Source organism: Rhamphochromis sp. 'chilingali' (genome assembly GCF_963969265.1).
Source record: "Rhamphochromis sp. 'chilingali' genome assembly, chromosome: 18".
Classification (NCBI taxonomy): Eukaryota; Metazoa; Chordata; class Actinopteri; order Cichliformes; family Cichlidae; genus Rhamphochromis; species Rhamphochromis sp. 'chilingali'.
The window spans coordinates 1707501-1730412 of record NC_137945.1 but is presented as its reverse complement, the minus strand read 5'-3'; the positions used below and the strand labels follow the sequence as shown (position 1 = coordinate 1730412).

Here is a 22912-nt window from a genome sequence, read left to right as displayed (position 1 = left end):
GCAGTGACAATAATACTGTATGCTGTAATCGTACTGGGCAATTAGTGATACAAAAAACCTGTTTTATCCTGTGAATAAAAGTATATGTTTTTGTCAATGTACCATAATAACAGAAGCGAAACGCAATATTGTGTCAGGACAATTCACTATTTATGCACAATAAATAAAGGAGCATAGCGCGACAATTTCTGTTCAGCGCCAGACTTGCTTGTAACCTATGTCACCAATTATGTAATGAAAATGACGCATTAACTACAACAGCAGACTGACCTTCGTGTAAATGCTTGGAGCAGACTAACCTGTGAGCTGGAGGGTTCTGGGACGTTATATTTGGTCTTTGAATGGCTGCAATCCAGGCCATCCGTCTTGTCTTTGTTACTTCGGAAACATGGCTCGAACAATTTCTCTTCAACGACGTAATCCGATAACAACCGATCTCTTTACCCGTCGGCTTCCCGTGGCTGTCATGCGACCGGCTATTGCAGTTAATAATACAACAGCTTCTTGACATTTTTGTGTTTCTTTTTATCGCTGTATAACTGATTTTAATTGAAAGCCTGCGTGCGCTAGTACCGCTTGCCACGAGTTCCCAGAATCCTTTGCGGTTCTACCCGTGAATGACGTCACATTTTCAATCTCTATATAATATGCATGTTAAATTTTATATTTGGGGTAAAATATCAAGTCTTTTCAAGTAAACCGGTTCAAGTCCAATTCAAGTCCCAAGTCATTGGTGTAAAAGTCCAAGTCAAGTCACAAGTCTTAGAACATTTTTTCAAGTCAAGTCTAAAGTCATAAAATTAATGACTCGAGTCTGACTCGAGTCCAAGTCATGTGACTCGAGTCCACACCTCTGATTCTTACCATGCTTCTCTCCACTCTCACCTTAAAGTAGAAACGACAGCAGGCTCCATCAGATATGAACAGCCGGCTCAACTTTCTAATGAAGTCCAGAATCCATAAGAACACTTTAACATCTGTGAACCTACACGAGGTTTTACCCAGATCATCATTTTTCAGCCTGCAGGCTCTTCATCAGTGGCTTTGTAGCTCACACACTTTAAACGAGGAAAATATGGGGCCAGTGAGGGGTGCGAGAGAGAGGCCCTTTGGGTGTATCCATCCATCCACAGTCTGAGCCACGGAGGTGGCTTTAGCTCATCCCGTCTGCCATAAGCTGAAACAGGTTAGACCAAAGGCAGGTCATCAAACCGTCACAGGGCTAATACAGAGAGACAAACACCTCCTACATCCACGCCTACGACCAGTCTGGCTTCATCAGTTCACCCACACAGCCACAGGGGGACAAGACAGCGCCACACAGAAAGACCCCAGAACAGCAGGAAGTTCAAACCCAGCACCTGCTGAGTGTGAGCAGCACATCACTGTGCCTGACGAGAATCATGTCTTAGCTACCTGCTCACAGCAGTCTGCACTTCATCTTATTGCGTACAAACATCCTCCAGACAAAGTGTCAGGATCACTCAAACTCTGATCGCTCCCAGAAACTCCACTGAGACCCCAAAACCAGCAGAGAGAAACCACGAGGTCCAAAACCAGTTCCAGTCCTTACTGGAGTCTAAAGACGAGCACAGCTTCAGGAACTCCTTAAACAGGAAGCACACGTTGGACAGATTTAATGCACTGATACCAAACAGGCTGCTCGACCAATGTGATGATCAGTGAGGCAGGTCGTTACCGTAGTAACCCACATCACAGCACAGCTGTTCTGTAGTTTTAGACAAAGAACAACTCTGTGGCGTTTTCTCTCTTTTCCTCTTTCAGCTTCTTCTCCTCAGTGAAAGCAGCTGAAACAGTTTTCCGTGACGCTCCGTGCAGATGAAGCCGGACACGGTGAGTAACTTTAATGTTTCACCGCCCGCTCGCCCTGCCCGCCTCTTCATCACAGCTCAGAGGGTTTCTGGCTCGGACCTAACGCGCCGTGAAATGAACTCGTGTAGAACAGAAGCAACATGCACTGTTATCAGCTTTTATCTCGCCAGCTTTAATTCTCAGCCAGACTTCATGATTGGTGAATTAAAGGCACACAGTGATGCAGAGCACACAAAGTGGAAACGTGTGGGACGGCCATGGTGGGCCTAACAGACTGTACATGAAGGATGGACACCACCTCTGAGCTGAGAGTTCATCTTTGCTTTTTCAAAGCTTCAAACCAAAATACGAGCAGATGGTAAACTTTGCTGAAAAGTGGGCTCCACAGATGTTTGAGCTTTCCTTACTTCAGCTCTCCGTCAGCTGCTCTTCTGTGATTGATGTCTCCGTGATCGTTTCCTCCTCTGCTGTCGGTCTGCTCACTCGAACTCTTCTCTCGTGTCACTAAACTGATTTTGTTGTTATTAAAGCCCAGGCGCGGCTCCTCTCTGGGATAATGAAGACCAGTTTGGTGGCTGCTGGAAACATTAGATATGAGGAAAGTGGATGCAGATGACTTCCCTGATTTCTGATCCAGGAAAACGTCCGGGCTCTTTCAGGCCACACTGGCTCACATTTCTTCTTTTATTTCCACTGAAAGTGAAATCCCATCTGGGGCTGCAGCTACGTACTGACCCGGTGATGGAAACAGATCACATCAAATATCATTGATTAGAAATCTAAAAAGGAGCCAAGAATCCTTTTAAAACAGGAAGTCAGAGCTCACCTCTCTCAGCAGCTGTTCAGACGTTTGGAGGCGCTGAACAAAGCCCGAGGACTGAAACAGTAAAGCTCTCACAAACAGCCGGACAAACACTCCCACTGGAGGCTTTGCTGCGCTTAGTTTGTCCACATGTGGGGAAAACATCCAAAAATCCAACATCACACATCAGACACTAAAAATCCCACAAACATAAATCTGTTACGATCTCGTGCTGTTAAAGAGAAATATTTCTTTGGCAAACAGCCGCAGCACAGACCGAGCTGCACGTCTGCACCCTGCATGGACGTCTTCGTCTTTCTGCACTCCTTCCTGGCTGAAGAACTTTTGCTGTTATCTATTACAGCTCAAAATGATGGAGCCTTTGGAGACGGACACGCCCGTGAGACAGAGACATAAAGCTGGTGACCTTAGTTCACCTGCTTGCTAACAGCAAAATAATACCTGAGGGAAGATGTCAGATCAATAGCCGTACTAACGATATGATATAAACTTATCTGAAGCAACTTGTATGTTTCATTCAGGCTACGTCCACACTAACACGTTTGCGTTTGAAAACGCATCTTTCTCTCGCGTTTTCAAAACGCTCCCCATAGCGGATACATTTGAAAACGGTGTCTTCGCATCGCAGTGTGGACAGCGACCCCGGAGCCTTTCAGAAACGATGATGCAGTCATGTGACCAATGAAACTAAGATAGCGGAGGGCATTATACAGCAGTTGTTTGACAGCCCTGTTAAAGATTAATATCAGTCTGTAGATGCTCCAGAGAGCTCTTCTTCAAATTCTTTAACTCTCACTCGCTTTTGCAACTTTGGACTTTTGTGTTACTCGCAGCAACAACTCCACCTCATTGTGAGTCCATTTAAAAACTCGCTGCTTTTCCTCCACATTCTGCTGCAACGTTTCAAAGACCTGGAAAGTAAATAAACGGCAGACAGAAATGAGGCAGGCTGAATCTTCTTGCGTTTCACGTAAGCGTTTACGGCCGTTTCAATGTGGATGAACAACTGCTCGTAAACCACTGAAAATGAGTGTAGACGTTTTCAGATGTATCCAGATTAGTGTAGACGTAGCCTTAAAGGTGAATGATGTGCAGGATCTAATGCTGACACATCACAGCTACAAACACCTGAAGAGAGTTCGCTCACAGGTGGTTTGCTTAGTTTAGTTCAGCCACTGATTTTCACACCTTTGGGCTCAAAGGAAGATTTTTAACCTTTGAAAGGATGAAAGGCAGCTGGGTGACGCCCACATTATGACTGGCCTGAGGCAGCGCTGCTAACAGGAGGTGACAGCAGAAAAAGGCTTTCAGGTGTGCAGCATTTCTTCAGATCAGGTCCATCATGTGTGCGTCACCATCCAGTTTGTTTTAATGAGTTCTGATTAACACAGCGGTCTTCTCGGGTGTCTGGACCTCCTGCACCGCTTCATCAATTTCAATAAATGAAAAGTTGTGTAGACAGGGTGAAATAAAACGCCTCCTCTGATCTGCTGTGAAATAAAACTGTGAACAAGACAAACCGGCGTGTTGCCAGAAGGAGAATATGAACTTAAAGCAGCAGCTTAAGCAGCTTTGCATGCCGGCAGCACAAACACAGCGTGTGGCCCAGTGTTTAGCAGCGCCACGGTCGGTGTGCTGCTCAACTTAAATACCCACAAGTCTGTGCTTCCACCACAGGGAGGCCTGTGGTGTTTGATATGACAGGAAGGAGATCAGCGTTTGAATCTGCAGCACACATCATGCTCTCCGCTCTGCTTTCCAGTAAAGTCTCTGGAACCAAGATGGCGCCGCGTATGGATGCCCTGGTGCTTCAGTGCGTTACTTTTGTCTTGTTTTTGTGCATTTCTTCTGTGTCTGGGCACTCCTCTGGATATTCTTACACCAGAGAAGAGCTCCTTAACTGCAGGACTACAACACCTGTGGATTTATTTCCAATATTTGTCGCATCTGCGGCAGATTTACTGCTGACTCTGATCAGGAAAGTGAGACGTCGAAAGAGAGGTAAGCGAGCCGGCGCACTCGTGCGTTTGAGGAAACGCGGACTGAGAACGGCCCTTCCTGGGATCTTCCTTTCTAATGTACGCTCACTCTGGAATAAGATAGACGAACTGGCCCTGATGAGAAGCATGAACAAAGACTTTGCCTCCTCCTGTGTCTTATGTTTTACGGAGTCGTGGCTCAGTGAGGACATCCCAGACTGCGCGCTCAAGCTGGAGGGCTTTCATCTGCTGCGCGTGGACCGGCAGGCCGCTCTCTCCGGTAAAACCAAAGGTGGAGGTGTCTGCTTCTACATCAATAGTGGCTGGTGCACAGATGTGACAGTGATTGCTCAGCACTGCTCTTCCTCTCTGGAATATCTTTTTATTCACTGCAAACCGTTTTATTCTCCGCGGGAGTTTGCTTCATTCATCCTGGCCGCTGTTTACATCCCGCCAGACGCAGATGTGCAGGCAGCTCAGTGCGCACTCGCGGAGCAGATTCTCCACACGGAGCGGACATTCCCGGACTCTCTCATCATTGCTCTTGGGGACTTTAACAAAGCCAATCTGAGCCATGAGCTTCCAAAATATAAGCAGCATATTAAATGCCCGACCAGAGAGGAGAGGACATTAGACCACTGTTACAGCACGATCAGCGGGGCCTATCGCGCGGTGCCCCGCGCTTCACTCAGACTTTCTGACCACGTCATGATCCACCTAATCCCCGCGTACAGACAGAGGCTGAAGCTCTCCAAACCTGTCGTGTGGACCAAAAAACTGTGGAGCAACGAGGCTGTGGAGGAGCTTCGCACGTGTTTGGAGTCTACAGACTGGGACACAATGAAGGCTGCTTCTAACAGCTTGGACGAGTTTACGGACACTGTCACCTCCTATATCCACTTCTGTGAGGACAGCATTGTGCCATCACGCACCAGGGTGAGTTATAACAATGACAAACCCTGGTTTACTCCTAAACTCAAAAAGCTGTGGCTGGAAAAGAGAAAGGCGTTCAGAAGCGGAGACAGGGACTGCTACAGAGAGGCCAAGTACAGGTTCACTAAAGAAGTGGACATTGCTAAACATCAGCACTCTGAGAAGATGCAGCAGCAGATCTCAGAGAATGACTCGGCCTCTGTGTGGAAAGGTTTTAGGAATATCACCAACTACAAGCCTAAAACCCCCCACTCCACTGATGACTTGCTCTTGGCCAACACCCTTAACGACTTCTACTGCCGTTTTGACGAGCCATCAGGCAGCCTTCACACCTCCAACGGCCCCAACAATAGAAGCACTTTGGACACTCATTCCCCCACCTCTCCCCCCTCCATAGAGCCATCACCACCTTCAATCACTTCACCTGCAACACCCCCCTCCTCACCCCACACAAAAGAGGATTTGACACCACCTCCTCCGACCACAACTCTTCATATTCATGAAGCAGATGTGAGGAAGCAGTTTAAGAGTCTGAATGCTCGGAAAGCTCCCGGCCCAGACGGTGTGTCTCCTGCCACCCTCAGACACTGTGCAAACGAGCTGGCCCCAGTGTTTTCTGGCATTTTCAACTCCTCACTGCAGGCATGTCATGTGCCTGCCTGCTTCAAGTCCTCCACCATAATCCCTGTCCCCAAGAAACCTAGGATCACTGGACTAAATGACTACAGACCCGTGGCTCTGACATCTGTGGTCATGAAGTCATTTGAGCGCCTAGTTCTCTCCCATCTCAAGACCCTCACGGCCCCCCTCCTGGATCCCCTGCAGTTTGCATATAGAGCCAACAGGTCTGTAGACGACGCCATCAACATGGCCCTACACTTCATCCTGCAGCATCTGGACTCCCCAGGAACCTACGCCAGGATCCTGTTTGTGGACTTCAGCTCTGCCTTCAACACCATCCTTCCAGACCATCTCCGAGACAAGCTTTCCCAGATGAATGTGCCTGATCCCATCTGCCGGTGGATCACTGACTTCCTGACGGACAGGAAGCAGCACGTGAGGCTGGGAAAGAATGTCTCGGACTCCCGGACCATCAGCACCGGCTCCCCTCAGGGCTTTGTTCTTTCTCCTCTGCTCTTCTCCCTGTACACCAACTGCTGCACCTCCACCCACCAGTCTGTCAAGCTAATCAAGTTCGCAGATGACACCACCGTCATTGGGCTCATCTCAGACGGGGATGAGTCTGCCTACAGGAGGGAGGTTGAACGTCTGGTGTCCTGGTGCAGCCACAACAACCTGGTGCTGAATGCCCAGAAGACAGTGGAGATTATTGTGGACTTCAGGAAGCACACAGCTCCACTCCCCCCCATCATCCTGACTGACACCCCCATCACCTCTGTGGACTCGTTCCGCTTCCTCGGTACCACCATCACCCAGGACCTGAAGTGGGAGCCCACCATCACCTCCGTCATTAAGAAAGCCCAGCAGAGGATGTACTTCCTGAGGCAGCTGAAGAAATTCAACCTGCCAACACGGACGATGATGCAATTCTACACTGCAATCATCGAGTCCATCCTCACCTCCTCCATCACTGTGTGGTACGCTGGAGGCACTATCAGGGACAAACAGAGACTGCAGCGTGTTGTGCGCTCTGCTGAGAAGGTGATTGGCTGCAGACTCCCATCTTTGCAGGACCTGTACACCTCCAGGACACTGCGGCGTGCAGCTCGGATCTCAGCTGACCCTTCTCACCCTGGACACAGTCTGTTTGACCTGCTCCCCTCAGGCAGGAGGCTCCGGTCCATTCGCACCAGAACCTCTCGCCACAAGAACAGTTTCTTCCCCTCTGCTGTTGGACACATGAACAATAACCACATGACTGTTCCCGCCACTAACACATGACCCTACGCTGTGTCACTGCATCATTTCATGTCTGGCACTGATCACCACCTGCACTCATGTATATATCTTTCTACGTAGCACTCATAATTCTTATTCTCATGTATATATCTCATGTATATCTCATGCACATATCTTTCTTTCTACATAGCACTTTAATTCTTATTGTCTGCACTGAAGCACCGCAGCAATTTCCTAATGTTGTAAACCTCAACATCTGGCAATAAACCCATTCTGATTCTGATTCTGATTCTGGAGCGTTTTCAGCGTGAAGTTTGGAGCTTTTGGTTTTTTGTTTTGTTAAAGAAGTGAAAGAGTGGAAAGCTGCCAGGCTGAGCAGAGCTCTGGAAGCTCTCCAGCTGATTCCTCTCCATACAGCTGCTGTGGTGACACGTCCAGGAAGCCGACTGCAGTGGAATTAAAACACGCCAGGGACGCATCAGCAGCTCGCTCACATTTCTACACCTGTAACATGAGGCCTCAGGCGCCTGATGAAAGAAGCTGCAGGGATTCAGTTTGTTAGCCTAGAATCGTCTCTCTGGGGCTCCGAGTTAAAAGAGTCAAACAAAGGAGTTTCCTGCCAGAAGGACCGACTCCCAGCTCGGAGATCTGTGAGTGGACAGTCTGGGCGGTTAGTGTCACAAGCTCTTAACATGAGGTCATCAAGTTTGCAGATACATGCATGACAGCTTTCCACAGTTGGTGCATATCTGGCATCAAGCCGGCACTGCTGGCTGACTTCTGGCATGATAAGATGTATTTCATCCAGATGTGGGCCAGGCCTGGCATAGATGGCACTGTCTATGTGATGGCATGCCACATCTGGCCCGATTATGGTTTGGTTTATGTGGCCCAGGCTCATAGAAAACAGGTCTGGCCTGGATCCGGCATCAAGCTGGCACTTCTGACTGACTGGTGTCATGGCAGGGTGTATGTCAACCAGATGTGGGCCACGTCTGGCAATGAGGCACTATTTATGTTCCCATTTTCCTATTTGAGTTAGAAGACCCAAATGCCATGTTGCAATACTATACTGCTATGGTAGCTAATGTTTCAAATGCAGGTTTGACAGGTTTGTGAGTTCACACTTTATCCAAACCTAGTGAGGGTTTACTCAGGTTCACCACTCGGTGGCTGTAGCTCAGGAGGAAGAGCAGGTCACCTACTGATCGAAAGGTTAGTGGTTCGATCCCTGCCTCCTCCAGTCTGCATGTCAAGAGTATGAATGTAGTTAGGAAGCACTCAGTTTAGAGAAAGTGTGTGATTAGGTTAATATGACATGTTGTATCGAGCACTTTGAGTAATCTGGGTGAGTAGAAAAGCACTATATAAGAATCAGTCCATTCACTCTCTGAACAGAGTTTCATCATGTTACTTTTGCACTATTATATTCTGGCACATCTTGTTATTACATGGCTTAATTAAGGTACACATTAGGCTGACATCTGGGCCAGCACAGGTCCAGCAGTGAGTCTGCAGCTGGCCTTGTGCTGGCCCATGTGTGGGCCACCTCTGGAAACCAGATCTGGGCCACCAAAGGGCCGTCATTCTTTGCAGTGTGTGGGCCATGTGTAAGCACATTGTGTGGGCCATACCCATTTTGCTAGGTTACTATAGTAACAGACCTTCCAAAAAGTCTGAGCCCAGGTTTGGTGGGAGAAATTCAAGGATTTTTACTGGATGTTGCATAGTAGTAATGAGCGGGTGTCTGTGACTGCTGAGGCTCATATTGGTCTTGTTAAACAAAGAAACTTCCCGGAGGCCTCAGCAGGTCACAAATGTCTTCTTCACTAAGACATTTGACCAAACTATCAGTACATTTTCCAAAATCTGTTATTTTAATACAACATGAAACAGTACATTGTATTTTGTGAGACAGACGTTCTGTACAAACCAAACACACTTTGGATGGATGATATATGTTTTATTGGTATCTGTCTTTGGAACCTGAAAACAGTCGACAACGGGACAAAAACATGTCAAATTAACCATTAAAAACCTTTAAAAGAGGCCAAGAGTCGTTCATTCAGCTGTGAATCAAACATCATTAGTCATATGTTACATTGTATCTCAGCATTTATCATTCAAACACATTTATTTTCTACAGTTTCTCTTCAAATGAGAGAGCTTCTTTTGAAAAATCTCACTGAGACTAACCAGTTACGTAAAAGGATAATAAATCTGCGAGGATCTGCCCACACTGGATCCCTGGTTCTGTGACGAGAAGAAACGTGAGGCGTCGCTGAATGTTTCCATGCTCGCTGTGACCCAATCAGACGTTCCCAGACGAGCACCTGGACACTCGTGAGCTAAAGGTGATGGATGCAGCTCAAGTTGTTCCACAGCAAACCAGTTCTTAGGTCAAAGTTCTCTTTGTTGGAGGCAAAGGTGGACCTTTCCTGAACTCCACCTTAAGTTCTGGTTAAATTTTACAAACTGGGTAGGATGAAACGTCCGTCACTGGCAGCGAGAACACCGTGACTTTTGTGTGTGTGTGTCTAAAACTGTTCATCGTGATAGAGTTCGATGCACACTGAGGCCAAAAGTCTCACTGCTGTGTCTCTTTGAGATGGGACCTGCTGACGGAGTCACTTACACTCAGAGTGGCTCAAACTGTGGTTCTGGACCCAAAATGTGTCAGTGGACGAGTCTTTTCCCATCAGTGAGTGGCCAGTCTTACCTGGGCTCTCTGGCCATGAAGAGACCCGTTGATAGTTTTAAAACATTCTCTGGTTTTCTGAGATGCTCCGCCCACATCGACCTTCTCATTACAGCTCAAAAGTTCAGCGCAGTGTGGGCGTGGCCTTTTCCCTCCCATGCCTCTCCGCTTTCATCTGAAGCCCCTCCCTCCTGGATGAGGCGCTTCAGGACACTGAAGAGGCGCTGATGGACGCCCCTGCCTCCTCCTCCTCCTCCTCCACCACCACCACCTCCATCCTCCTCTGACTCCTCCACGCCCCCTTCAGTCGCTGAACACTCCTGCAGAGCTCGCTGCAGCTCCACCTGATGGAAAAAGACAATTTCAACACCAACATCACGTCTTAAACTCTCTAATCCACAAAACTCAGGACTTTAACTGCTGTCCTACATTAGATAATTTGCAGTTCATCAGTGTTTGCAGGAAAGCTGGGATTAAAGTCGGCTCGGAGTCGGATTTGATCGCTGAAACCAAATTATTATCCCTCCATCACTGGAATTCCCGAATGATGCTGGTGCCAGTTTCCCTTTCACGTTGGAGCTTCCTGGCTGAGGTTGTATTAAAATTATCTCTGAATCTACAGAAACACTACTGGCTGCTTTGATTGACAGGAGTCCTCCACATGTAACTGTAATTAACCCGGACCTCTGCACTGTGGATGTGCTGGAGCATTTTTAATGGCTTGGTGTGGAGCTGAGAAGGTTCACAGACACAGGAGGACATGCTGGTGTGACAGAGCAGGATGCTGGCGTGGGGTGAGATGGACCTCTGAAGATGTTTTCAAATACATTACCTGCAGAGGGAGCGCTGCTTTGGCCCCAAGCAGCGTGGGAGAAAACCACGGTCTAAAAATCTTCTCACAGATCACCTGAAGACGAAGAGGAAAAAGTCACAAATCACACATCGGACTCTCGAATTAGATGAAAAAGAAGAAATCTGCAAAAAAAAGGGGAAAGCTTCCAAGTAAAGAAAAGTGAAGAAGAAGAAGAAGAAGAGCGCATCAGGAGAGGTAATCACAGAGGAGGAGGAGGAGCAGTGAGTCTGAGCAGCACCTGATTGGTTTATCAGTATGCAGACGACATCACACACACACACACACACACACACAATGACTTCTTTCTCTCCGGAGATGATTGGCAGGTTGAGGGTCATTGCTGGGTGCGCCCAAGAGACACCTGTGGAGCCTCACTTTGGCCAATGGCAGAGCAGCATGTTGTCAGCATGTCATCATCACTCATCTTCATCTTCTCCTTTCTTCTTCGTCTCTTTGTTCTTCGCCTCCTTTCCTCAGTTTTGGTTCAGTTGTCAGTTCATCTGTTTTTTCTCCTCTTTTGTGTCTTTGTTCCTTTTTCTTCATCACCTGAACTCTTTCCCACTTCCTTCCTCTCTGCTCCGACTTACTCTTATTTATGGTGATAATTGATTTTGTTCTGTCTCTGGTTTCTGTTACTTTCCTTTAAATTTCAGCTTCCTGTCCTCTCTCCTGGGATCCATCCACTCCGTTAGTTTCTAAGGTTCCCGCCTCAGACGCCGCCGTGTTTGCGCCTCCGGTCGTCACCTGTTAGAGAAACAGTTTCCGTCCGTCTCATATTTAAACGTCCTCTTTTGGTGGATGAATGCAGGTATCACGTATCACGAGTCATGTGATACGGGGCGATGAGAGTCCGTCCTGGTGTTGTCACGGCGATGGCGATGGTGACAGAAACGTCGGCTCAGCTTCTGGTGTCCTTTGTCCTCTGAGTTTGACGGGCTGATGAGTCAAAACAACTTCAAGCTAACAACGATCATCATAATACTACTACTGCTAACAATGTAATATAATGTAATATAATAATATAATATAATGTAATATAATATTATAATATAATGTAATATAATAATATAATATAATGTAATATAATGTAATATAATATAATGTAATGTAATATAATGTAATGTAATATAATGTAACATAATATAATGTAATATAATATAATATAATAATATAATGTAATATAATGTAATGTAATATAATAATGTAATATAATGTAATATAATGTAATGTAATATAATGTAATATAATATAATGTAATGTAATATAATGTAACATAATATAATGTAATATAATATAATATAATAATATAATGTAATATAATGTAATGTAATATAATAATGTAATGTAATGTAATATAATGTAATGTAATATAATGTAATATAATATAATGTAATATAATGTAATGTAATATAATATAATGTAATATAATGTAATATAATATAATGTAATATAATGTAATGTAATATAATATAATGTAATATAATGTAATGTAATATAATATAATGTAATGTAATGTAATATAATATAATGTAATATAATGTAATGTAATATAATATAATGTAATATAATGTAATGTAATATAATATAATATAATATAATGTAATATAATGTAATGTAATATAATATAATGTAATATAATGTAATGTAATATAATATAATGTAATGTAATGTAATATAATGTAATGTAATGTAATATAATGTAATGTAATATAATATAATGTAATGTAATGTAATATAATATAATGTAATGTAATATAATGTAATGTAATATTAGAATTGGCTTTAATTTTGTGATTATAATTTAATTTAAAAACAATTTAAAGGTAAAAGTAATTTATTAAAAGTAATTGTAAATGATTTAGAGAAATTCTCTAAGTTGTTTCACTTTAACATTATAAATAATAAAAATACTCTCCTAACATCTTCAGTTTAATAATAAAACAATTTTGAACAGCAATGAAACAACAATAACAACAATAATCATAATTCTGTAAATAAGTAAAGAAAGAGAGGAACCACAGCACAGAAACTGCTGGAATAATAAAGATGACAAATATTTTAATGTGAGCCTAAATCATGACTTCGTGCTGTAACTAATTTTGTGTTTTTGTTTCCAAGCAGATGACAAATGTAACTTTTTTCCATATTTAGAGAATAAAAATGTGTCTAATGTGAAGCTGCAGAGCGATGAGCCAGAAACTCCAAATTTATGCAGAAGTTTAGATTTAAAAATGGACTTTTGATGTGAAATACAATCAGATGAAATATTAAGAACATAAATATTTTACTCCCATCAGAGGATCTCAGATGTGAGAGCAAAGGTCACGGCCCCCACACCTCACCGCTCTTTAACAATCATAAACAATAAAAAAGTGAATAAATTCATAATTAAGTTCATAATTAAAGTAATAAACTGCATGAATCTGACATATAGATAAATTGTGTCGACTCTTCAGGTTTAATTTGATACAGAAATAAAATCGACAGAAATGAAAATGAATTTTTCAGTATAAAACTTTTCACTTTTTTCTTTAAAAGTTATTTTATTGATCAAATATACAAAATGCATTTAAAAAAGAGAGAAAATCGTTTCCTCAGCAGCAGTGAGCCTGCAGACAAAATCACCTGCACAGGTAAATAAACAGGTTGAAACTCTGCCTGTCAGCAGGATCAGGCCGGTCAGTAATTATCATTCCACACTTTTCCACACGTGTAATTAGACGTTGTGGACGATCGACGGTGGAAGAGGAGAAACAGACCAACCCTGTAATTTTCTGCAGAGCGAGCCGACGGCTCAGCGCTCGCGCCGAGGAATGAAAAACATCCACACAGGTGGACAAAGACTCGGAGAGGAACAAAGACACTTTTAATTTTAGACGCTTTTGTTTCTCAGAGTTCTGCTTAATTATACAAAATGATTTTTATTTATTATAAAACTTTCTCCTTTTAGCCAGTTTATTTCCTCTGCAGACTGAAAGTTTTATTACTCACTATTATTTTACAAAAAACACAAAACTCGTCTAAAACCTGATCATTTTGTACAGTAAATAGATAAACATAAATAGATACATACGTAATAATAATAATAATAATTTCATAGGAGGGAAAAATAAAAGAGTTAAAGTGTTAAACTGAACGGACTTTGATGGTTTAGTCATGTGACCGCTGCATTTGAGAGAATAAAATCACACCAAATTAAAGTGTCACAATAAAACACATTTTCAGCAGATTTTTACAAAATAAAAGCTCAAAGCTGAAAGTGTCACAGTGAGGTCACAGGGCCTCGCTTACCTGCAGGTTGCTGTTGCTGCGGCGCGGGCTGCACCTGCGTTTGCTCAGGTTACACCTGGACGAGCAGTCGAAGAAGTTGCAGTCGTCGTCGCTGCTGCAGTTCTGTTCCAGGATGTCCCTCATCTTCGGCTCGAAGAACGCCATGTCCACGTCGATCGCCACCACCTGCAGGACACACCAGAGGACACCCGCCCTGTGTGAGCCCATGCTGCAGGATTATCCACACCTTATATTTTCAAAGGTGCAAAACATGACACACAGCCTGGATGTGCTCACGCCATCCCAGCACGCTACATAAATAAAAAACGTGTCCCACATGACGAGCTCAGATCTGCCTGAAATTCTGCCCTCGAGCTCAGAAACCTTCAGGTGCTGCGGCTCTATGAACACGGACTCTGTGGGCTGAACACAAACACAGTGAGGCCTGAAGTTCTTCAGATATTTGGATGTGTGAGCTGTAACGGCAGATTTGGAGCTCTGTAGAAACCAAAAACTGAAGATGCATGAAGTGAAATCCTGCCGTAACAATCTGTGACGGATGCACAGAAAGTGTTTCAAAGCTCAGACTGAAAGGAATGAATTAAATCAGCATCACAAAGGTTTTATAATAACAGAAAACAGGTGGTGTTAGGGTTCATTTAAATGTTTACACGTCATGAAATTATTATAACATTTTAAACTAATCAGAATTTTAATTTGCTACAAAAGAGACGAGAATCCAATAAAAATGAGCCACTGACAATTTTCACTCCACTACATTCGATCCAGTTTTTAGGACATGGAATCAAAATAAAAGAAAGCTTCTGATAAATTTCTAAACTACAAAAAGACTCTTTTCGTCTTTATTATTCAAATGAGACTTTACAGAGATTCTTTTGTGCGGAGGAAAAGTGAAAGGAGTTTTAAAGGCCAAATGTCCCCCAGCAGTAAAATATGAAAACATGTTTTTCAGATTTTTCAGATGAGTGATAAAAATCTCACACAGTTTAAATGTGTGTGTGGGCCTCCGGTCACTCCACCGCTCAAAGCACGTTTACTGCAGTGAGTGTTTTTCATCGTCTCAAACTCACATCTTTCTCTCCTGAGCTTGTGAGATTTTTCTTTCATATTTATGACGTCAAACTGAAGTTTGGAGGGTTTTCTTGGAGTAACAATCTGCCGGTCTGTATTATTTAAATCAGCCCTGATGCAGGAGAGACGCACTGACAGGACGCTCGTTTGCTTCTGGCCCGACAGAGATGAAGATCTTCCACAGGCAGTTTCATTTTTTTTACAAACAGCTTTGATCATCTGGAACTATTTTCTGCGGTGGATTAATCGTCACGCCGTGCGGTGTGTGTTGATGTCCTGGATTATATTACCAGTTTGTAAGCAGCAGCGTGTCTCTGTGACACAGAGCCTGGCAGTGCTCGGGAGGTCTGCTGGGAATAATCTGCAGATAAAAATCTCTTTAACGAGATGAAATGACTCCACTCACACCTGGAGTAAACGAGCACAGGCTGCACGGTGGTTTTACGGTGCTGGCATTATTAAGTGAGGGCAGTTAAACATGTTCCATGTCAGCACTTTGACAGGAAAAACATTAATCCTGCAAAACCGGGAGAACAATTGTGAGCCTCTGCTTTACTTGACTTTTGTTGGCGCTACAAACGCCTCATTTTTTTCCCTTTAACTGCTCATTTTCCAGCGATCAGGGGCTGAACAATGAGAGATAAAATAGCTTAGGCTGAGCTGTGATTGTTGGCTGGAGTCCAGCGCCGACCTGAAGTGCTGCTGATTTAACGACAAACCATAAAAGCTTCAGATAACGCTGAGAAAACAAACCCTGCTCGGTTCCCTCCATCCAGACGCTCCGGCTCTGATTTATGACCGCAGGAAAAACACCAAAGTCCACTTCTCATTCTAGAGTAAGCAAGCTTATACTTTTAATTTTAACATTACAGATATTAATAAAGACGGATGAGAAGTTTGATCACGGGCTGATTAATGGGGACTTGGAGATGAGGACGTCTGGCTCCAGCTCATGGAAAACTTTATTTTTAGTCTTTCGTGTGACTGATGGGCCGAGGATCCATCAGAGGTGACAGCCGCTGGATTTGACTCCAGGCACGAGAACAAAGACGCTGAGATTATTTCATCTTTCTCAGAGTTCGGGGATCTTGTTGGGTTTGAGGGTTGAATGAATGAACAATCATCAAAAATCATCAACAGTCCAAAAACTCCACCCTCCAAGGTCTCCGTGTCCTCGTTCATATCTGGACTGCTTCCAGGCTGGTGCCCGTTCCTGGAAATCCCCTCTGATTGTTTCCCTCAGTGAGGCTGTGAGGCACGACCTCCACCCTGGACTTTATTTCAATGGTGTCCGTCAAGTTGCAGGGCGGTAAATCTCAGCCTTCATACAGGAACAGACTGCCGCACACTGCATCAGTGTGCTCTAAAATCATTGGCCTGCCTGTCAGAACTCTGACAGGTTTTCAGCCAACAGGCCCTCAGACAGGCAGCCAAAATCATCAACAACCCCTCTCACATTCTTCACCCCACATTTCAATGCCTCCCCTCTGGGCGACGCCTCTGCTGCATTTCCTGCAGGACTGAGAGGAGGAGGAGCGCCACCATTGTCCCCAAAGCAGCTCTGCTTTTTAACTCCTGCCGATAAGAACATTTCCCACACCAGAAACATAAACTAGTCTGTTTTTACACTGCTGACACTTTACTCACTTACAGTTATTTATTCACCTTTCAGTCACTTTTGTGTATATACTGTATATTCTGTGTATCTTAATTGCCCCTTGGGGATAAATAAAGTCTTTCTGATTCTGATAATGTGCGTGAACGTCCTCACAAAGACAGAAGTACCCAGGTGTGTGTTTGCACAATGACCTTCTCTCCCCAGCAGCAGTGTCACATCTTCTTCCTTTAGCTAAAAAAATATCTGTTCAAGAAAAACCTCACGTAATCCGCCGTCCAGCATCTGATTTCCATCTTTGCTCTAATAGCTTTCTAAAAACACGTCCCTTTTATCTCTTTTCTCCCAGCTCCCTGCTTTGCTTTCATCCTTCTTACGTTCATTATATCCTCAGCCAGCATTAAAGCCATTCAGCCCTCCTCCGTGGTTTCTGAGTCACTGCAAAGACAAAGCAGAGTGAGCGTGTTCAAAGTCACACCTGAGGACTTACCGTGAGGTCCTTCCTGATGGCAAAGTTCTCCGGTTTGATGTCGCAGAGGTGTAGCTTGTGGGTGAAGTCATTGTCAAAGTGCCACACCATGTCCAGGAAGCTCAGCGCGATGCGGTGCATCATCTCTCGGGCCTTCCACCTGGCTCGGTCTCCGCCTTCACCCTGATCCTGAACCTCAGAAATGGCCACGTCATCCAGGGAAAAGATGTTCTGGTCCCAGGCGTGCCCGGCTGAGAGGTACTCCACAGCGTAGAAGTGACCACAGGAGCCCAGCACCTTGGCCACGTGGGTGCTGAGGTCCTGCAGGACTCTGGAGACCAGAGGGAACAGAAAGCAGATACAATGAGGCCAAAGTGATGTCACAGGAAGTCATCATCAGGACAAACATGGAGACAATAAGCTGAAAACTGATAAAAACAAGTGTCTTTACTCAGAAGAAGGTTTAAGCTCCAGAGAAGAGTCCGTACTGGATCTGTTACACTGATCTGTGGACCAGACTCTACCAGAGATATCATGAAGTCTTTCTTCATAACTAAACTCTGAGGTGTTCTGGCAGTATCGGGATGGATGGACACATGGATGGATGGAGGAAGTTGGATAGATGGATGGATGGCCACATGTTGGATCGATGGATGTATGGATGCATGGATGGATAGATGGCCTGTATTTATATATAGCGCTTTACTAGTCCCTAAGGACTCCAAAGCGCATCCAGTCATCCACCCATTCACACACTGGTGATGGCAGCTACATTGTAGCCACAGCCACCCTGGGGCGCACTGACAGACGCGAGGCTGCCGGACACTGGCGCCACCGGGCCCTCTGACCACCACCAGTAGGCTACGGGTGAAGTGTCTTGCCCAAGGACACAACGACCGAGACTGTCGGAGCCGGGGCTTGAACCGGCAACCTTCCAATTACAAGGCGACCTCCCAACTCTTGAGCCACAATCGACCCACATGAATTGATGTTGGATGTATGGATGGATTAATGGATGGATGGATGGATGGACACATGTTGGATTGATGGATGGAGGAAGTTGGATAGATAGATGGACAGATGTTGGTTGGATGGATGCATGGATGTGCAACCTCGCTCATCTGTGCTTTTGTACCCCTTCACAGTCGCGGTCTGTGCACACAGAGGTTTGCACGTTTCCAGCAGTGGATCCGTCTTTGTGGACCGAGCAGTTTTGGTTCGTTACCTTCTGGTAACTTGAGTTCTTGAACTTGAAGGAATCATCACGGATGAAAATCTGGAGACCACACAGGTGTTTTTATCTGATCTCGTTTATGAGCCATTACTTTACTTCCTGTCTGTTTGGGGGCATGCTGACTGTCGTCTACTCCAGGAAATACAGCAGCGTGTCCTTCACACAGGCTTCCTTCAGTAAAACTAAACTAACCCACTAAGCTGTAACAGCCTCGGCTGTCTAACCACGCACCTCTGTCTCCTCCCTCCTGCTCAGTGAAGGTGAACAGAGCTCAGACACCAAAACACTTGAGTGTGAACACATTAGTACCAGTGATGTAAAATAATGCTCTCTATAAAACAGCCGGTGATGAATGGGTTCTTCTTCAGGTGGGGATAAAATGTGGAAAAGACTTTTAATCAGCTGCAGCTCGATGAGAGCTGATATCAGACTCTGTGGTGTCTCCAGCTCCTCTGTTGTGTCTGACCTGCAGAGCTCCACATTCACACAGCTGCTTTCCTCCATTTGTCACTGCAGCAGCACAGGTCACCTCCGCTCACTGCTTTTACTTTTGGATGCCAGCCTGCCGGTGTCTGAACGTCTCTCAGACTGAAGCTAATTTCACTCGTTTTCTTTTGTTCTCCAGTTGTGCTCATGAAAAATCAGACATTTTAAAAGTGAAACGTGAACAAAGAAGCCAGGACTAAAACGTTTTTTAAATATTCTTTTGGTCATTTTTCTTTAGGGTTAAAACTCAGAGACAAAACATGACATATTTCAGCTGCTTCACAGGAAAAATCACAAAATGTTTTACTTTGAAAGTAAACTTTGTCAGTAAAAATGGAGGTCCTGTCTGTGCTGCCAGGTTCTCAGGTAAACCGCTGAACCTCGAACTCGATTTAAACCCTCGATTAAACAGGCGAGCATCGATCTTCAATAAATGCATCTGTTTATTGGAGCATCTCAGAACCTCAGGAAGAGTCAAACATACTGACACCATCCAAATCCTCCACCTGTTCAGGGTTTACCTGAGGAAGGTGTACTCCTCCTGCTGCAGCAGGGCCCAGAGCGAGGCCAGCTCCGCTCTTGAGTAACTCATCTCTCTGTTTTTCAGCTTTTTGCCCAAAAGTCTGGCCAGGGAGCTGTTGTTCACTCCTCCTCCTCTGTCTGCATCCTCGTTCTCCTCAGCCAGCCCCAGGGAGTTTCGTACCTGAGGTGACAGGAAGTGAAGTTTGACTCATAGAAACTTTGACTCGTCAGCACCAAACTGAAGCCGCTTACCTCCAGAGTGGCGTAAAAGACGACATCGAGCGGGGAGAGCTCTTCGGCTGCGTCCTGTGGGGGCGAGGACAAGCAGGAGAGTTATTTTAAAACAAGCCGCCCTTCCGGAGCGAGTGGGCACGAGGGTGGTGACATCACCTGGTAGTCCAGAATTCCCAGAGGCTCGTAGGAGGAGAAGTTCTCCAGCTTGGACTTGAGGATGATGGGGCTTCCTCTCCAGCGCGCCTCGATCACCTTCTTCCCGTTCTCGTAGTAGAGGCAGCGTTTGTACTCGACCAGGCCGAGCACGCACAGGTCCTCGCACATGTCGCCCGTCACCGAGCCCTCGCTGAACTCCAGACACTGAGACACAGAGCAGAGGTCAAAGGTCACTCGGCAACATCTTTTCATTCAGTCTGATAATGTTCCTTTCAGCAGCTCCGCAGTTCCCCTGCAGCGAGCACGCAAAACATTAAAAACCAGCTGTCAGCAGGTTTTACAATGAAAATATTAAAACCCTGAATATTTATTCATGTTAACTAATACTTTCATTTATTCATGAACTTAAATTTATGACTTTAATCTCAGAAAACACAAGATTTGTTTCTGCTCTCTTAGAAAATCTAATTTTTCCTCAAATATTTATGACTTTAATCACACATGGTGTCATATTTTGTCCTAATAACTTCTCAGATATTCTGAGCTTCAGCTTTACTTCAACTTTCTGCTGTAGGATTTCAAAGTAATCTGACTGAACTGTGATGATGGGCGAGAAGTGATGACAACAGTCTAAAGTTTGGTCATTAGTTGACTTTAAAGACCAGGTAGCTCCAAGCCCTCCTGGGTTTTAAATGCACCTTAGAACACACATGCATCAACATTACAATGAGCGGGTGGAGGGAGGTTCGGAGTCTTCTCTCACCCCCGTTCTCTGCGACCTGCTGGAGCAGGGGGGCTAGGAGGAGGAGTTGGCCGTCCGACTGCGGTCTGGAGTGTGGAGCCTTCCTGCTGCTGCGGAGTCGGGGCGGTCTGCCTCCCCCCACCGCAGGGAAAAGGGAAACACCACCTGGGTCTGGGTGCAGTTCCCCCCTCCAGGGGCGGGGGCACCTAGACCCGGTTTGTAGAGTACGCTTGGGGAGTGTGATTGTGTGTACAACGTCTCTTTATGTCTGTCTCCACGTTGGTTGAGTGTGGAGTAAGTGCACATGAGAGCATGAGGGTGGGAATGGATGTTTGTGTCTGTGTGTGCCTGTATGTCTGTGTCTATATGTCAGGTTGGGTGTCAGGCGCCACCTCTCTGGGGACATCTCAGGCCCTCCAAGGTTTGGAGGCCTATCTTCCCCTACCACCACTTCCCCTGCCAGTGGCGGACCCCCTCAGACATCGGTGCGTTGGTGGTTCTTTGTGTCCGGGGATGGGCGTCCAGGTACACACCGGCTCACTCCTTGGCGGCCGCTTATCGGGGCCTGGAGCCTGGGGCTCGCTCGGGCCACTTCGGAGGTGGGGTGCCCCCGGCCTCTTGGCCTGGGGCTCGGTCACTCAGGCACGGCTGGCTGCCGGCGGAGCTCACGGGCGCGTCACTGCAACTCCCCCTGGCTTCTGCTCCGCGGCTGCTGAGTGAGCCCTCATCTGGGACTCTCCTCAGCTCTTTCCGGGACAGTGGCGCAGCTGCCCCTCTGTTGGTCTTCCTTGGTCTCTTGTGTTCTGGGGGCCTCTGGATGTCTGGAGTTTTGATCTCCTCCATACCTGCTTCACGCCCTGGAGGACGGGGCTGTGGCCCCCCCACACCCTCTAGCAGATCATTACATGAAGGAACCTTTTAAAAAACAAAAAACAAGCGCGTCCATGCTCACAGGTGTACACACGGGTGATCACACCCACAAACTACACCCTTTTTGGCTCCTACCTCAAAGCACACTGTGTTCTGTTGATCTTATGTGCTGCACAATAATGTTTAACATTTAGTATTTACTGTCATATTCCCATATATCATTGTGATGTTGTTTATTCTATTACTCTTGTTCTCTTCTGCTTGTTTTCTTTTTTCTTTCTCAGCAGGTGATCCAGGTGATTGATATATGCATTTTTTTTTCTCTGCCCGTTCTGTTGGTTTTTGGTTTTTGCCCTTCTCCCCCGTCCCTCTTCTCAGCTGTTTCTCTTTCCCTCTTTCTTTCTCCCCTTCTTTCCCCCAGTCAAGTCTGTCCCGTATTCAGTAAGTGAAAAAAAAAAAAAAAAAAAAAAAAAAAAAAAAGACCAAAGAAAATAAAGTTCATGGCAGCAAATCACTGTTTTGCTCCTCATCTTCCCTCCAGCTCCTGATTTTCTTTTTCCTAATCTCTGAAACCCTGCAGGAGACGATCTCACATCTGAGTGAGAGAAATGAGTGCACACACACACACACACACACACACACACACACACACACAGACACAGACACAGACACACACACACACACACACACAGACACACTGTGTCTGAGCAGCTCAGTGTCCGGAGGTGTGAGCGTCGGGTTGTTCTTCTCGGGGATTAGGCGGTTAATCCTCTCTGCTCACATTCCAACACAAGCATCAGTCGGTAAGAAGCTCAGAGGCCCAGACCGACTTCACAATCGCACACCTGCACCTGCCGCTGCCCGCCATGCCATAGCTCTTACTCTTACATTACCTGCGCTTTAAAACCCAACTTTAATAAATCAAATCCTCACATCACTTCGCACAGGGACGAGAAATTTATGCTCCCAGAGGAGCCACAATCAGAGACTCTCTGTTTAAGGCTTCTGCACGATGCTTCTGTCTGATACCTGTCAGTGACAAATTCATTTATTTTGATTTATAAACTCTTGGTCTTGCATATCTCCTGTGTTCCTCTCAATAAACAAAGATGTTTCCACCATGAAGTGATGCTTAAAATTCAACAGAAGTTGAAGTGAGGGATGCTCAGGAATAGTTAATAGTTATTTATCTCCTGCTGGACCACAGCGCTGTGCAGCTGAATAAAAAATAAAAGTATGAAAA

At 45.3% G+C, this 22912-nt stretch overlaps 1 protein-coding gene across 3 annotated transcripts in view; it reads right to left on the bottom strand.

Annotated features, from left to right (window-relative positions):
- Positions 1-9382: 9382 nt before the first annotated feature.
- Positions 9383-22912, bottom strand: part of dipk1c (divergent protein kinase domain 1C) — a 46204-nt gene continuing 32674 nt past the window's right edge. For 2 of the 3 annotated variants that reach the window (XM_080864256.1, XM_080864257.1), the window contains exons 3-9: positions 20058-20261; positions 19920-19973; positions 19667-19848; positions 17435-17756; positions 14271-14435; positions 10959-11033; positions 9383-10470 (exon numbers count right to left, since the gene is read on the bottom strand). In XM_080864256.1, the coding sequence (XP_080720382.1) occupies positions 10243-10470; positions 10959-11033; positions 14271-14435; positions 17435-17756; positions 19667-19848; positions 19920-19973; positions 20058-20261 (1230 nt within the window). In that variant the 3' untranslated portion in view covers positions 9383-10242. The remainder of the gene's footprint in view (positions 10471-10958; positions 11034-14270; positions 14436-17434; positions 17757-19666; positions 19849-19919; positions 19974-20057; positions 20262-22912) is intronic. The other variant, XM_080864258.1, reaches the window with a different exon arrangement.